The sequence below is a fragment of the Eurosta solidaginis genome, chromosome 2 (genome assembly GCF_040869045.1).
Source record: "Eurosta solidaginis isolate ZX-2024a chromosome 2, ASM4086904v1, whole genome shotgun sequence".
NCBI lineage: Eukaryota > Metazoa > Arthropoda > Insecta > Diptera > Tephritidae > Eurosta > Eurosta solidaginis.
In genome coordinates this window covers 172651374-172669305 of record NC_090320.1, presented here as the reverse complement: position 1 = coordinate 172669305, position 17932 = coordinate 172651374, and the positions used below count along the sequence as shown (strand labels likewise).

At 35.4% G+C, this 17932-nt stretch overlaps 1 protein-coding gene across 5 annotated transcripts in view; it reads right to left on the bottom strand.

Annotated features, from left to right (window-relative positions):
• The window catches only part of haf (leucine-rich repeat and fibronectin type-III domain-containing protein hattifattener), a 589440-nt gene that overhangs the window by 395619 nt on the left and 175889 nt on the right, over nucleotides 1-17932 (bottom strand). For 4 of the 5 annotated variants that reach the window (XR_010949699.1, XM_067766431.1, XM_067766435.1 and 1 more), the window contains exon 4: nucleotides 16523-16750. The exons of the other annotated variant lie outside the window; for it this stretch is intronic. Coding sequence is in view for 3 of the 4 variants with exons in the window: in XM_067766431.1 (XP_067622532.1) it covers nucleotides 16523-16750 (228 nt within the window). In the remaining variant the exon portion in view is untranslated. The remainder of the gene's footprint in view (nucleotides 1-16522; nucleotides 16751-17932) is intronic. 5 annotated transcript variants of the gene reach the window in all.

Sequence of the window (17932 nt, the reverse complement as noted above, 5' to 3'; positions counted from 1 at the left end):
TGGGGCTAACATCCTACTTTAGAAGATTCATACCTGACTATGCAACTAAAGCTAGGCCTCTTACTGATTTATTAAGGAAAAATGTAAAATTTAAAATGAGTGAAGAAGAATGTTTAGCTGCTGAACAATTAAAGGCGGCCTTAGTAAGTGCCCCAGTACTTAAGATATATGACCCACGAGCAATGACGGAAGTACATACGTATGCTTGGATGTATGGGTACGGAGCAGTTTTATTGCAGAAAGATACTACCGATCAGCAATATCATCTCGTTCAGTATATGAATCGTCGCACAAGTCAACAAGAAGAAAAATACCATTCGTATGAACTGGAGGTTCTTGCTATCATTGAGGCACTTAAAAACTGGGGTATTTATCTAATGGGGCTTAAATTCAAACTATTAACAATTGTAATGCTTTCACTCCAACTATGAAGAAAGTTGAGGTTCCACTTAGAGTTTCAAGGTGGGCTATTTTCCTTCGGGATTTTGATTTTACAATTGAACACCGTTCTGAAACAAAGATGAGACATGTAGATGCATTAAGTCGTGCCGCGTGTTTGTTAGTAGAAGATTCAATTGGGCGTCTTTTAAAAGAAGCTCAGATGAGCGATGAATGGATTAAGACAATACGGAAATTACTTGAGAGAGAGCAGTATTCAGACTTTTTTGTGAAATACGATTTATTATATAAAGATCCAACGACGGAACTGTTGGTAGTACCGTCAGTTATGGAGGAAGAGATAATTAAGATTGTGCATAGTAAAGGCCATTTTGGCGTAAAGAAAACTCAGGAATGCTTGGAGAAAGAATTGTTTATTCCACAATTACGTTCAAAAGTAGACAGGGTAGTTCGGAATTGTGTCGAGTGTATTATTACTGATGGCAAAACAGGAAGGAAGGAGGGATTTCTCTCTCCAATTGACAAAGAGGATGCACCTTTAGGAACTTTTCACATAGATCATGTAGGTCCTTTGGATTTGACTTCTAAAATGTACAAATATATTCTGGTAGTTATTGATGGGTTTTCTAAGTTCGTCTGGTTGTATCCAGTAAGGTCAACAGACGCTGCATCAGTTATTGATAGTTTGGAAAAGTTGTCATTGGTTTTTGGTAATCCAAAAAGAATAATATCAGATAGGGGAGCATCATTTACGGCTGGGGTTTTTGAGGAATATTGCAGGGTACACTTTATTCAGCACTTAGTAACTGCGACTGGTGTACCAAGAGGTAATGGGCAGGTGGAGCGTGTCCATAGAATTGTAGCTCCAATGTTAGCGAAATTGGATATATCGCTTGCAGACGATTTAGGGTTAAATGACATGTTAGATGAAATTCTAATACATGAGATTCATGACGAAAGAAATGATTTGCGAAAAGAAGTTAAGAGAAATATTCAGAAGATTCAAGAAGAAAATTGCAGAAATTTTAATAGAAAACGAAAGTCAGAAAGAAAATACAAAGTCAATGATCATGTAGCTGTAAAAAGAACCTAGTTTGGAGTGGAATTGAAGTTGAAACCCAAGTTTTTAGGACCTTATAAGGTGATTGCAATGCTTCAACATGGCAGGTATAAGGTTAAGAAAGTTGGGGATCATGAAGGCCCAGTAGAAACCATTACAGTGGCGGAGCGTATGAAAATGTGGAAAGATTCATTCGAGCCGAATCAGGACGGCCGAATGTGGGATTAGATATTAATAAAGTAACCCGTTCAGGAATTGTATATTAAAAAGTCAGTTGTGAAAAAATGAAACTATAAAAGAAGGAAAGAAATATTTTTCAGTTTAGTTTTATTAGAAAAATTGTTGAACAAACATATAATTTCAAATCGTTAATTTTGTTAAAAACTATTTAAATGTTTTAAAGAATGTAATAAACTTTTTGTAATTAAATAAAACTACAAATTTATATTTTATAATAAATAATAGTTTAAAAAAACTAAAAAAAACACGCTTTTATAGCAAACCGAACTAAAAAATAGAAAATAATTTTCAATTAAAAAGACGCGTTTTACTGTGAATTAAATTATTCTGTTAATAACTTAAATTTTATTATAATTTTATTTTGAGGTGATTAACTATAAACGATTGTTTGACCTTCTACTACTGTTATATAAACTATTTTTAATTGAAAATTATTTTCTATTTTTTAGTTCGGTTTGCTATAAAAGCGTGTTCTTTTAAACTATTACTTATTTCTAATTTTTTAGTTCAAGTAATTTTAAGAGTTTCAGTCGAGAAGGATGAAACTTCGAAACGCCAGCGATCCATGGATGAATCCAACCCCACGGCACTGAAAAGGGCCAAGACGCAGGGAGTCTGGACGCGGTCTTTCGCCGAAATTGCCAAGGGTCGGCAGATCATTGGCATTATAGACGAGAGCAGCGAAGATGGCAGGATCCCGAAACAACAATGGAAGTGGATCGAGGCCGCGCTCGCTACGGTGGCCGTTAAGGTTAAAAAGACAACCCTGGTCCACCGCCATCTTACACCGATGCAGGGTGGTTCCAGGGCAATGTCAAGCTAATTGCCTGTGACGACGCCAGGTCGGTCAACCTCTATAGGGCCGTCGTCACGCTGATAGTGGTGGTATATCCGGGCGCGCGCCTCAAGGTGGTGGCGGTGCGTGATATCCCCTCACGACCAAGGGCTAGAGCCTGGGTTCCAGTGACGCAAACGGACCCAGCTGACATCCTGGAGCTGCTCCAGGAGTACAACCCGCCACAGGTTTGTAATTCAACCCGGATAAAACCGAGCTTGTTCTCTTCACGAGGAGGTACAAAGTACCAAATCGCCAAGAATTAGGGGTACGTTCATAGCATTTAGCGATCAAGTCAAGTATTTGGGAGTCATTCTGGATAGGAAGCTGTTATGGAGTGACCATATAGTGGAGCGATCCAAGAAGGCAGCAGCAGAGCTGTTCACCTGCAAGAGGGCAATTGGCACCTCCTGGGTATTCTCCCCTAAGGTGACCTACTGCATTTACACAGCCATTGTGCGCCCGATTCTTCTCTATGGTGCCTTGATCTGGTGCCCTGCACTAGCTAAAAGTACCTATCTTAAAATGCTTCAAGAGGTGCAACGGGGTTCGGAGCTCTGCATTACCGGGGCTCTCGGCTCCACTCCAGATTCCATTACATACATACATGGTTACATAGATACATAGATAGATACAGGCCAAGCTAATAAAAGCGTGTTAAAAAGGGCTCCAGTATGCACTTTCGTAGATGTGCCATGCATCCACTTCTATCATTAATACAGGAATGTGTTTTTCGCATTATGAGCAAGGTTTCAAATCTATGGCCATTTGGGGTGATAATAAGGCCAATTGACCTTATGGCCGTTGACCTTATGTCACCACACCATCACATTAATGCATTATCTTCGAGCCTTGATACGTAAGGCCAATTGACTTTATGGCCGTTGACCTTATGTCACCGCACCATCACATTGATGCATTGTTATCGAGCCCTGATACGTGTGCAAAGTTGCAATCAAACTTATGGCCATTCAAAGTGATAATAAGGCCAATTGACCTTATGGCCGTTGACCTTATTTCACCACACCACCACATTAATGCATTGTCATCGGTCCTTGATACGTATGCATAGTTTCAAATTAATCAGACTTCTAGAAACCGGTGAAAATTAAGTTCAAAGATTCCGTTACATACAGGCCAAGCTAATAAAAGCGTGTTAATTAAATAAAACTACATACATACATATTTCCACTCTCCACAGTGAATGTTTTGAAAAGAATTACTTTAATAAAATGGAAAGTTATTGCGGGTAAATTACATTTAATTTTTTTTTCAAAGTGTTGCACCAATTTTTCCCTCGCGTACTTTGTTTGAGCAAGAGCGAACAATATGGCGACTAACATATAATTTTTCGTTATTGTAACCCTCAGGGATCGTAAAAAAAATAGTTTTATTTTTGTGTCTTTTAATTTTTTTAATGAAAAATATATTCCTAAAACTAAAAAAAAAATTGGGGAGCATGCCTCGTTAAATTACCTCGCGTTTATTTTATCCCCCCAACAGTTTTACTTTCCGAGATATAATTTTTTGAAAAAAAGTTACTCATACGCATATTTTGCTTAATATACCTCAAAATTTACTCAAGTTATCGTATTAACGGGCAGACGGACGGACGAACGGACATGGCTAAATGAATTTCTTTTTTCGCCCACATTATTTTGATATATAGAACAAAGATTAATATACTCTGTGAGCTCTGCTCAGCTGATTATAAAAAAATAAAAAATGTTATTATCGTTTGTTACAAAACCAATATTTTTCGATAGAAGTGATCAAAGTGGAATATCTAAGCCGAATTTCAGTGCTTGACCACTTTTAGGCTAAAAATATTGGTTCTGCAATGAACGATTTCAAAAGTTAATAAAATTTAAAAGAAGCAAGATACATTTTTTTTTGTCATCATTTAGAATACAATAATAAAACCTTAAGTAATTTTAGAAATTCGTATCTTGTTGAAAGCAGAATAGACTGTGCATTATCTTTAATAATTCTTTGAATATACACGTAACCAAAATAGTCAAGAAGAAGAAACAAGTGATGCAATACTTTGAATTTTAAATATATTTTGTAAAGTTTTTCTGATATTTGGAAAAGCAAAAATGTCCTTTTTCTGATTAAGGGAGTTTAGAATTTTGTGTATTTGGTGTTGGAAACGTTGCTATAACAAATTAAAGCTACGGATCGTGAAAAAATTTTCTTTTTCAATTATTTCTATGCATATTTTGTTTATTTTGACAGTTGTTAATTTTCTATTCGAAATTGAAAAAATAAACTACGGTTTTTGATGTTGCGTATTTGCCATGATGTAGCAAATACACAGCCGCATGATCATGATGTAATTGCAAGGTGACTGACGTTGGCATCTTCTCTTTCTAATCCACCATCTTGAACTCCCACTCTGAAACTCGATTTGCCTCTTTGCGAAACTACTTTTTCATTCAGAGGAAAAATTGTAATAAAAACCATAAACATTTATTTTCCTGGCATCACTTTTTTCCCAAACTTTATTTTGTGCTGATTTTTCTCATGATGTAATAATAAAGGTGATGTCAACAACATAACCTCATTTTTTCGGCAGCTCTAAATGCCAGTATTTACGTGTATTTCAAAAGTAATAAATTTGGATTGCTTAATTTTTCGTACAAATTCTTGAAATAAATTAGTTTTCTGAAAAATTTTATCTATATTCTGTTAGGTAATACAAAGCTACGTTAATCTTTTTGGCTAAGCAGGTCTAGTAACGGCTTATATTTATTTATTTATTTATTTCAAAGTAAATCTAGGACAAATTAAAATATCCTTACAGACTATTTACAAATTATTAGCTTAAATATTATCTAGCATATCAAGTCATTTAGTATAAGTTTAAACTTTGATTTATTTACTGAAAAATCAATTTCCCTGGCATTAGTAAGAAGATTGAATTCCTTCAATGCCCTAGCAATAGGCGAATTAGCGACATATGTCGTTCTGGCCCTATCCAATAAAAAAATATAATGCTTTCGAAGTGTTCTAGATGGTATATTGAAGCGAATACGCTCCAAAAGAAACGGTGAGTCAATCGTGCCCCCTACCAAATCATAAATAAATATCAGCGCTAAAATAGATCTTCTACTATCCAGAGGCTTTAGTCTTATAAGTAGACATCTAGAGTAGTAAGATGGTAAAGGATCCTGAAAACGTAATGACCTGAGCCCAAAACGCAAACATTTTTTCTGGATCATTTCAAGTCGCTGTATATGACAAGCGTGGTATGGTCTCCAAACGAAGGAAGCATATTCCAGTTTAGACCGTACAAGCGATGTATATAGTAGCTTTAACTTATAGGGATCCTGGAAGTCCGAACTAAAGCGGCGAATGAACGCAAACATTGAATATGACTTAGCAATAACACAGTTAAGTTGACTCTGAAAGAAAAATTTAGCATCGAAGACAACTCCAAGATCTAATATTTCATCAACAATTTTCAAAACAGAAAGACCGATGTGATACGAGGTGTTAATACCATTACGGGATTTTGAAAATGAGATGTGAAAGCACTTATTAATATTTAAATGTAAGCAATTCCTACTACACCAATCTATTACTCTGTCAAAATCTGACTGAAGCCGTAGGGAATCTGCCTGATTTGTGACTGATGTAAAAATTTTCAAATCATCTGCGCACAACAAAAAATTCGAGTAAATGAAGCAATGACGTATGTCATTAATAAAAATTACGAATAGGAGAGGTACTAGGACACTTCCTTGAGGAACACCAGAGGTCGCGGTAAAAGAACGAGAACTGACACCATCAACCACAACAGTACAACTCCGATCCGCCAGGTAAGACTTCACCCATGATAGAATATTGGAGTGAAATCCCAGATCAGCAAGTTTTAAAAGTAGTAATTTATGGCTAACTTTATCGAAAGCCTTAGAAAAATCAGTGTATATGGTATCTACTTGTGCTCTATTATTAAAGACAGAGAGACAATATTCAGTAAAAACAGCAAGATTAGTCACAGTCGACCTACCGGACATAAAACCATGCTGGTTGGGTGAAATAATACTTTTTACCGCAAACGATATCTTTTCCTTAATTATAATCTCGAAAAGTTTCGATATTATGGAAAGTTTTGATATTGGGCGGTAGTTGGCAATATTGCTCTTATTGCCACTTTTGAAAATAGGAGTAATGGAAGCTACTTTCCAGGCATTACTAAAATCTCCCCGCTTTAGAGATTTATTGAAAATTAATAAAATCGGATAAGCATTTGCAACAGTATTTTTAAGCAAAAATGAACACAGTCCATCCACATCAGATTGTTTTGAGGACTTTAACGCCGAAATTCCCCGAATAACATCATCAAGTGATATGGAAAGTTCACCAAAATTTATTTGAGTATTAACATCAGTATGCTCGACCACATCAGGCAAAACAGTATCAGACACAAAGTTAGAGCTGAAGAAATCTGCAAAAAGATTGACGGCATCAGTAAGAGAGTATGCAGAGGTTTCATTATAAAAAACATGAGATGGGATGCTAGAGCATGACTTTTTAGCTCTAACGTAGCGCCAGAAAAATTTCGGATTCGACTTAATGTCGCATTCAAATTTCTCAACATATTTTTTATGAAGCCGATTTCTTAGGGATTTAAATTGTTTTGAATAATATACATATTTTTCCTTAAAAGCAGGCGTATACCAAGGAATTTTATGGCAATTTTTCCGCATTCGAGGGATCAAACTACTATAAATTTGGTTGACTTTACCTTTGAAAATATCAAAGCACTCACTGACACCAACACCTGAGAAAATACTATCCCAATCAATTATGCTCATTTTGGCGTTGATAGCATCAAAATCACAGTTTCTAAAATTATAGTTTCCTGAGTTCATATCTAATCAAATTTTTTTAAACTCATAAAATTCTAATTCCAAAACTAATGGAACATGATGTAAGCCAGGGCAAGAGAGAGGATCAAGACATTCGGAGAGTGAAAAAGTCATGTTATCACTAATAAAAATTAGATCCAACGTCCTAGACAAGTTATTAATAAAGGTGTTTACCTGGGCAAGATTCGCGTTCAATAAGTTATCAACGACATATGTTTCAGAAACACTATTAACGTTATTCGGATACAAAACTAAACTATCATCCACGGCTGCCCAGCCTACATTCCCTAAGTTGAAATCACCTAAAATACAAACATTATTCTCATGTCGCTTAGATACTAAATCTACAATATTATCTACATGCGCCATGTACATATGATCTTCACTTCCTGGTGGAATGTATGAGGCACATACAAAGAGAGGCAAAGAGCCATATATGCAAACACATAGTTGATCCAACAGTGAGTCTCCATTCTGCAGCGATATAATTGACGGACCATATTTCCTTTGAACGGCGATTAAAATTCCACCACCCCGAGTAGCGCCAGTTTTTATCGAGTCACGATCTTTGCGATAGACATTGTAGAGGTTAAGATCAAAAAATTCGGAGTCATAAAATGCACTATTAAGCCAGGTTTCCACAAAAACTAGAGCATCGTAGTTCAAATCTGAAGTGAATTCATAAAGCTTCTTAGATTTAGTTCTAAGCCTCGATGAATTTTCATAATAAATACTAAGAGGCCTGTCATAGGCTTGTGGTGTTACGGAACCTGTTGTGCTGAACCACTCCTTTGAAAAAGCTGGAATGGTCGTATAATTACATTGATGGGCCAGATACTCGCATCAATTACTTTATCATAAAATGATTCAGTTTCGCCCAGTTTGAAAGTAATTTTTCTAAGGTAAGAGAACTCAGTACCTTTTCTTACAAGTTTATCGCATTTCAAATAAATCTTGTTTATGCCAGCATACTTCGAGACGTAGTTCACAATATCTTCTTCAGTTACACTAGGCTGGAAAGATGAGATATGTAACCATTTAAGCTTAGCGGCAACACCTAGTTCTACATTATTGCTCACACCAAAAGCTAATGGCTTATGTAGATTTATGCGAGAACTATTTACTTTCGGTTTAGACCCTGGGACTCTGCTTAGGTTAGCGCCATTCCCATCATTACAATCAATCTGCACACTATTTGATTTTGTCTTGGCAGCATTAGCATAACTAGGTGGTAACGCTTGTATAGTACTAGTACAATAGCTAGCAGACGGGGTGGGCAGGTTGAGCTTGAACAGAAATTATAGATGGAGCCTTTGAAGAAGCAGGGGGATTCACTGGCTCATTCGCTTGGTTAGCATTTTTAACTTTAAATTTCTTTGCACGCTTGGTCTTTTGTAGAATCATCAATGGTGCCTCATTATTAATATCATTAGAGATTAGAGACAAGGTACCATTAGAAGTAAGCAAACCTTTAGCGCTTACTGTATTATTATTATTAGCATTCACATTAGCATTCACATTATCATGCGGGCACAGCGCGGTAGGAGAAACAATTGTTGTCTCAGCACTTGAAGCGATATCTATATAAGAAGCAGTTGACCGTTTATCTACTGTGCTAGCGACAGCGGAAGCAGCAACAACAGTAACACCAGAAACGATATAATATAGAGACATTGCATAGACGAAAAATCGTGTGAGGCAAGCTTCACAAAATTCTAGTAGGTCACATTCACCACTTACCACAGCAGAATTTGTTAAACTACCACTGTCTGTATTTGTTATTTAACAATTATTTGTACACTTTTTATTCAGCTAATGTGTTCAGAATTCACATTTTTACTCTCTAAAACTCCAATCAGTGTATTTCTGTGTTTAAATTATGTAAAAATTGTGTTAAAGTTTTTGGTGTGTTGAAAGTGACCTACTAGAATTTTGTTACGCTCCGCTGCTTTCCACCGAAGTTCGCGCATGCAATATCTTTATATTTAAAATTTTTTGGTAACACCTTCAGTACTTAGAACATCATTCGTATGTAGATTTGTAGGATACCCAAGAGACGAATTAGAATTTTCGGTGATCTCTTCACGTTTGTTTACACTAAGAGCATACTCAGTGAAGAGCTTATGCAAATCACCAACAACAGAATGCAGCCCATTTATTTCAGCAGTTAATGATGTTATAGCGTCATCTTTAGCTTGCAGGCAGTTATGCACAGAGTGAACTTCAGCACGTAGTGCATCACACTTGTTAGCTAACTCTTTGTTATCATTGCGAATAGCGGATAAAGCAGAAAGCACAGATCGCAAATCAACAGCATGATTATTGCATACCGCAGCAACTTTTTGCACACCTGCGTCTGAAATATCATTAGATAACGTATCCAGAAGAGAGTTAGCACTTGTACTCTTATTTTTTATTATTTTCTGATTCTCAGTCAAAATTTGACGACTTTGGTCACTTGTAGCGACAGGGGGTGTCGGCAAACAAAGAGATGAACGACGTTCCGCCATACACACATTGCAATAAAACGATTTATTCGCTGAGTGCAAATAATCGACATCGGCTTGAACAAACCCAACACAGCTCAAATGAAAAATCTCTTACTATGATTTTTTGCTCTCATTTTAAATGCGGAATCTGTTTATTGGGTCACTGTTAAACGGGTCACTATCTCGTCAAACCAAAGTCAGCCCTTGCTATTGAGCTGCAAATCGTGCATCCTGAAACACCAGTTAAGCAGAAACATAAAATAGTTAAAACATATATTAGAATTATTATTAAAAACATCTTGCCATTATTTTCGAAGGAAATATTAAAATTCAAACAATTTCGTTTAATATATGTACATAAAATGTTTTATAAAAAAGTTTCTACGCATTTCCCACTCAGCATTTAGGTGATTAAATTTTAAATTTGCCTACATATCAATACAATTTGATAACTCTTTCTGACTAAATAACGAGTTATCATACAATTGAATAAAAGAAATAATCAAATATGAATACTTTTGATGATCAAAAACTGAATATAGTTTTTCAATCACATTTAAGTCAAATGTGTTTACTTTATGTGAAAAAAATTGTTAATCATTCTTCATTCAGCTCTCTGAATATTTTCTGACTGTCTTTGTTGACTGAATAATGAATTTTTTACTTGTTAAAATTTTACTTTTCAATGAAGGTCTTATTTTTTTCACATACACACATTTTTTCAATCATGAAGTTCAGAAAAAAGATATTAACATTTTATTCTTCAAGACAACAAATAATGTAAATACTACTCGTAACCAAAGAGTCCCCAACCATTTCTCCACCTTTGGCTTCCCAGAAAATACAAATCCAACCATTAGACAATACAAAAGTTGTGAACTATTCGAACCACAGGTAAGTGAAACACTCTTGACATATGTACCTGCATATACATTCAACATCCCGTACCATATCGTATTTTAAGATGTTGACGATCATAACTGATGTTGGATTTTGTGTTCGCAGGTGTATATCGGTCAAGTTTGTTTGCGAATTACCTTTGGTTCAATAGCTCACTTCCGCATGCTTTCTTCCCCTGATGAAATATGATTATTAAGTAGTATCTTATTTTGTATGAGATATGAAGAATAAATGCATGATAATCGTATTCCAAAATCTTTCAAAAATCTCAACCAAAACGAATGAAATATGCTCACGAATATGATTAGAAAATTACTGTGAAAAGCAGTCAAATATTACTCTAAAACAATTAAAGTTCAATTTTACAATGATATCAATTATATGATTATTCAAGAATAATCACATTTACGCCCCGATTTGGGCGTTACCGGTAAAATAGTACCCAGAACATTATGTAACCGAATATCGTTACCAGTTCTTTTATCCGCGATTCTGTCCCAAGTGGTAACGCTGTCATCACCGAAAAATTCACCAGTGTCTGTGGAGAAATTTGAAAGGTAGTTTTCTTCGCTTTCACGGTTGCCAATTTTGTCCATTTGGACCAAAAATGGTCCCTTCCAACCCCTTTTGGTCCGCTGGTCCCTTTTCTCCAATATTGGTCCTTTTTAGGCAGTAGCCATAATTGGTACTTTTCTTTCTTTTTTACTCAGGTAAAAATTCACAATATTGCCCAAAATTTCGCCACTCTTTCGTTAGCCCCCATATAATTTTGAGTTTACTTCAATGGAACTCTCACCATAAAAAATTGCTGAGTCAATAAAATGTACCAGAACAATAACATTTCACCTAGGATATAATTTATGCCAGGCATTAAAAAGAAAAGTGTTGGAAAACACATTGTCATTAATTGTTGATGAAATAACCGATTAATCAAAAAAAACTCTTGTTTTATAATAATATTAATAACGGCTAGATATTTCGGTCGGTTATACAACACTATGTAAAATATATGAAAATAAAAATTGCTTCTGCCTAGCATAGCTTATAGCGAGCACTCTGCCGCGAGCCTAACACTTTCAAAACTTATACAAAGAAATTCTATGGATTACTTCTCGTTTGGCACGTTGATATTTAAATCTTTCTCACCCAGCTCAATGAGTTCAAGGAATTACAGGACTATTGTGGTGTTAACCCACGCAAGGTTATTGAAAACTAAATATCTTGGCACAAGACATATTTTAACTGGAAGACAGAGGGAAGTAAATGCAAAAGAGATTTGATTTCGGAAGAAATGTTTTGTATAAAATTATTTCCGTAGCTGCTAGCAGAACCCCTGAGGCCTGGGATCAAAACTCACACTTACTGAATCTAGGCGCTGATATGAAGTTTAAACATTAAGGGAAAAAGTAAGCATCTATAAAAATAGCACTAACAAAATTGCCTAGTTTCATTTATGATTTACTGAGTTTTCCACATACAGAGTTCGGCAACACCAGAACGCAAATTTTTAACCGTTTCTTACTAAAACCTAACTGCACTTGTAAACAGCATTATATACTTGTACAAGAAAAACTTTATAATTTTCAGTATATCGTATATCATTTTGTTTTCCTTTTATCAATTTTGAGGTGTGAAAAATTAATTAGAAAAATATATATTGTACATTAAAGTCGTTGGAATAATTTATTACAATAAAACTTTCAATAGAACCAAAATAATAATTTTATACACTATACATTTTATTCCATTGCAATCAACAACATAATGCTAGAACCAAGAGCTTTGTGATCAAAACTAGGTTCACAACGTTTGGTTGGTGGAAGACATAGACTTATCCTATGTCAAAATATAGTACCATTTTTGGTCGCATTCACATATACTTGTTTGTTCAGCTTGAATAAAAGGAAAGTCTTCACTATGTTTAGTAAAATTTTATATGGAAACATCCTCCTAAAATTTTGCATTTTATAATAATAAAATAAAAAAAAATTTGGTCTTTTTTTTCGATGAATTTTGGTCCCAAATGACAACATGGTGTGGCAACCGTGTTCGCTTTACCGAAAATATTTCACTTGTAGATACGAGGTTAACGAATAAACGGAACGATGTGTATATGCATATTTGCCGTCATCTGGTGGCAAAATCCTAATGCGGCAGTTACTCACGAACGTACGTACCAAAAACGTGTCAGCTGACACGACCTATTTTATGAGTGTCTAATGTAAACGAAAACTCACCGACGTGCAAAGCCCGTACGTACGTAGCCCGGAACGTAGAAATCAAAACAATTTTGATTTTTTCCGTAAGAACGTGTCATGCGGCAGTTACCCACGAACGTACGTAGAAAAAACGTGTCAGCTAACACGACCTATCTTATGAGTGTGCAATGTAAACGAAAACTCACCGACGTGCAACGCCCGTACGTACGTAGCCCGGAACGTAGAAATCAAAACAATTTTGATTTTTTCCGTAAGAACGTGTCAGCTGATCGCTCTCTCACTAGACAGAGTTGCCTAGTAAACTTTTGTGCGCTAATTTTTAACCGTTTGCAATTTTATGCAAAAACGCCTAATTAAAGTTTGAAAAATTGTGAAAATAATTCGAAATAAATATGGAAAAGTGCTGATTATAAATATTTAATCTATTTATACTTATTTAATAGTATTCCGGCCTTTTACAATATCAAAAATTAAATTGGAAAAAGTTGATGTTTCCATAAGCATGCATGCAAAATGGTCAATGGCAACAGTGCTTATCTGTAAACAATACACACACAAATATCTTATGTACATGTACACAGACGCACACATTGATTCCTACGGGCTTGAGAGTTCGGTCAAACGTGCTTCGTACGACAAACGTCCTTACGTATGGTACACGTCGGTGGGTAACTGCCGCATCAGCTGATCGCTCTCTCACTAGACAGAGTTGCCTAGTAAACTTTTGTGCGCTAATTTTTGACCGTTTGCACTTTTATGCAAAAACACCTAATTAAAGTTTGAAAAATTGTGAAAATAATTCGAAATAATTATGTAAAAGTGCAGATTATAAATATGTAATCTATTTATACTTATTTAATATTTATTCCGGCCTTTTACAATATCAAAAATTAAATTGGAAAAAGTTGATGTTTCCATAAGCATGCATGCAAACTGGCCAATGGCAACAGTGCTTTGTTGTAAACAATCCACACACAAATATGTTATGTACATGTACACAGACGCATACATTGATTCCTACGGGCTTGAGAATTCGGTCAAACGTGCTTCGTACGACAAACGTCCGTACGTACGGCACACGTCGGTGGGTAACTGCCGTTTGAGCCAGATAAATAATTTTGCATGTAAATGCAACAACAACGATTTGAGCCAGATAACTCCAGATAGAAGTCTGGTTCAATTTGTGAGCCAGATAATTTGTTAATTGCTTCTTTTTAGTTTGACAACGCTGCCTTTAATAAACCCCCTTTTTCAAAAATAGATGTCGCTGCTTAACCTTTCGCCGTATGAGTTAAATGAAAAACAGCGGCGACATCTGCCTATCACATTTCACGTGTGCGAAAATTTCACGACATCTGCTTCTCTAGTCTCTCAATGATCCAAAGCATTCCCGTGAGAATTGAGTGTAAGCCGGAGCTGTTAAACTCACTGGAAGACGGCAATTATGCATGATAAGTTTCTACATATGTAGGTATATTGTAATTTATTCTGTGAAAGTACATAATGTAAGCAATTCTTTATTTTTCAGTTTTGCCTTTTTCTAAACAACACCTGTTGGGTGGTTATTTGGATGTAACCACCTACTTTTGTGGGTAAAAAACTATCCAGCTACTTTCGCGGGTAGAATACCAAAAGGGTGTAAAAGATGCCACATGATTTTGTTACCGTGGTGAAGAATGTTGTTACCACACTAGAATCGGGGCGTTAAGGTACATTTTTCTCCCGACGATACATTAATTTTCGAATGGAGTATACTTTTAAATTTGAACGTTTTTAACCATCTTGGGGTATGATATTTGAATATTTTTTGATCAAAATTTTCAAAAAATGCTGGCTGGGTTGAGTTATAGAAAAGTCAACTCACAATAGAATTGGAGAAAAACGTGATGTCTTTGCATACTTTTCCAGGTAAATTGATTTGTATGGTTTTTACTACAATTTTTCCTCTGAATGAAAAAGTAGTTTCGCAAAGATGCAAACTGAGTTTTAAAGTGGGAGTTCAAGATGGCAGATTAGAAAGCGAAGCTGTCAACGTCAGTCACCATGTAATTACATCATGGGGTGGGAAAAAACAATGATGAACGAGTTTGTACCGTTATGGCGGCCGTAATATTCATTGCCCTGCTGCTATATTACGTTATGGTTAACTACGCCATCTTCTTAGTTTCCACATAATTTTTTTTACATTGCAACGTTTTTGACAACGTACGCTACCGCTACATAGCGGCACCGCTTTAGGGGAAACCAAGCCTTAACTGATGTTGCCTGCGGATGCTTCTAGCAAATATTCATAGTATGTATTCCGTTGCTCATAATTTTATAAAATTTGAGTCATAAAAGAATCCTAAATAATCATATTTCTAAGGCCCATATTTTTCACATATTTCGGTCCCATATCGGATTCCTAAAATATGACCGCTCCAAGAATGTTTGAGGGGTATTAATTCCAATAAAAAAAAAAGAAATGTAAGGCGCGATAACCTCCGAAGAGATCTAAGGCCGAGCTTCTCTTCCAATTTGCGTCGTGCTCCTCTTGATTTTCCCTACAAATTGGCCGGACGGACCTACATGTTTGCTTAGAAAAATTTTCTTCTAATTGAAAAACCTTATTTCTAACATTTTCTTGTTGCTTTGCCCGGGGTGCGAACCCAGGGCATACGGTGTGGCTGGCGGAGCACGCTTCCATCACACCACGGTGGCCGCCACACTTCCAATAGGCACATATTTTTTCCAGCCGCTTGCAATTTTGTTTTCAAAGATTTTATTGTGAAAATAATTTTTTCAATTTCTCGACAGATTGAAGGACGGATTCATGGTTCAACTATATGGTTGGCTCATCTGTACAATAACAAAATATGTCTGTTCAAATTGTCAAAATATGTGTATTGGTATTGGTGCGAATGGTATGGAATGGAAACATAAAACTTAGCAGTTATTGTATGTGTAAGAAAATGTTGCCAATGTGTTGGGTTCATTTTAAGTTTTCCATCTCCTTTTGACAATCCAATCGACCATGCAATGAAATAAATAAAATCAGCTGATGAGATGAGCCAACCATATAATTGAGCCATGGACGGATTTGATGATTTGAAATTTTTTTGAAACAATTTGAAACCCTTAAGTTTTTTTTTAAACCTCATTTGAATTTTTTCTTTGTCATTTTGGCTTTGGATTAGGTTAAAATCTAAACCCAATTTTATTCAAAAAACGTGTATTAAGTATTTTAATAGATCATAATATTCAACAAAAAATATTAAAAATTGGTGTAACCCAATTTACAGCTTAGGTCCAAACTTCTAGCCGTATAAGTATCGGCCAATGAATGTCATTAAAACACATCTACATATTTGGACCGTTTTCACAATCTACGATTAATGCAAGTAGCATTTTATCAGACAGAAATCGTTCAGATATCTACAAAAAATAGTGACAGTTATCTTTGGATGTTGAAAACGGCTTTTATTGTACAAATTAAGTTTAATAAATAAATCTGATATCTTTACCTGGTCACACTGTACAGACAATTCCCGTCCCAAATTGTAAGCACATATGCAAGAAGTCTGTAATTCAGGTATATCTCTCTGCCAAGGGCATTGTGATCTTGTTTCAGCAATAGCAATTACTAATATAAGTTCTACAAACATAACATATGTGCTTGTAAACATTTTACATTTAACGTTAATCCATGTCAGAAAAAAGTACATAGCCCCGTTGGTACAGATCACTCTTGTCTGAAAGAAAACAAATAATGAAATAAAAGTTTGTGAGCTATTAACTGTGTTCGGCTAGAAATTCTAGCAATCAATCTTCCAATATCAAAATTTACTCTCTTAAAAAATTAACTCTCATAAAGACCGAAACTTGGTAAGTTTTAAATGAACACTCTCTTTTCAGTATCTTTATAAATGACATTTTTAATGTCTGCTCTTTTGCTCGACGGCATGCTTATGCGGATGATGTGCAATTATACATTTCAAGCCATATCAGCCTGGTTCAGGATCTTACATATAAGCTGAATGCGGACTTACGCTCGATTATGGAGTGGTCTAGGTCAAACCTTCTGTGCCTTAATGCTCGAAAATCATATGTTCTTCCAATCTATAAGGATAAGATCCAGTATTCTGATATCCCTCACCTTTATATCGGATCTGCAAGAATTCAGTTAGTTGATAAAGTACGAAATCTAGGCTTTGTAATCAACTCTAAGTTGTCCTGCGAAGACAACGTCAATCAAGTTGTGGGTAAAATCTATTATACATTGCGGTGCCTTAGGGTGTCATCAATTTTTGTACCTTCTGATACAAAGAAAAAGCTTATTCTGTGTCTTATTGTACCTTACATAACCTACTTTGAGGTCGTTTATAGCAATTTAGATGCTGTCTCCCTTCATAAACTCAGTGTTGCTTTCAACCACGCTACTAGGTATGTACACGGTTTAAAGAAATTTTCTCACTTATCTACGTTGAGAAACTCAATTCTTGGATGTGACCTAATAAATTTTATCAAAGCGCGTAATTGCATTTTTATGTTTAAATTGCTAGTTTACAAAAAGCCGGGTTATTTGTACGATAAGCTTACGTTTTCCAAAAGCACACGCTCCTCTAATTTTATTCTTCCAAAGTTTAATTATTTAACCTCTTCCAGGCTTTTCTTTGTTAACGGCGTTAGGCTATGGAACTCCCTTCCACAGTCTTTAAGGAACTCAATGAGAGAAAATAATTTTAAAAATCTTATATTTGACTATTTTAGTGATCAAACTGCATAACACGGTTTTTATAAATTTGTGTATCTTATATTTTTAATTTTTATATAAGTATTTTCATATACATAAGTTTTATGTTTGTATTGCGCAATAACGGATTTTAATCTTGGTGGGCTAATGTATTAAAACTAACACAGTTTTTATAAATTTG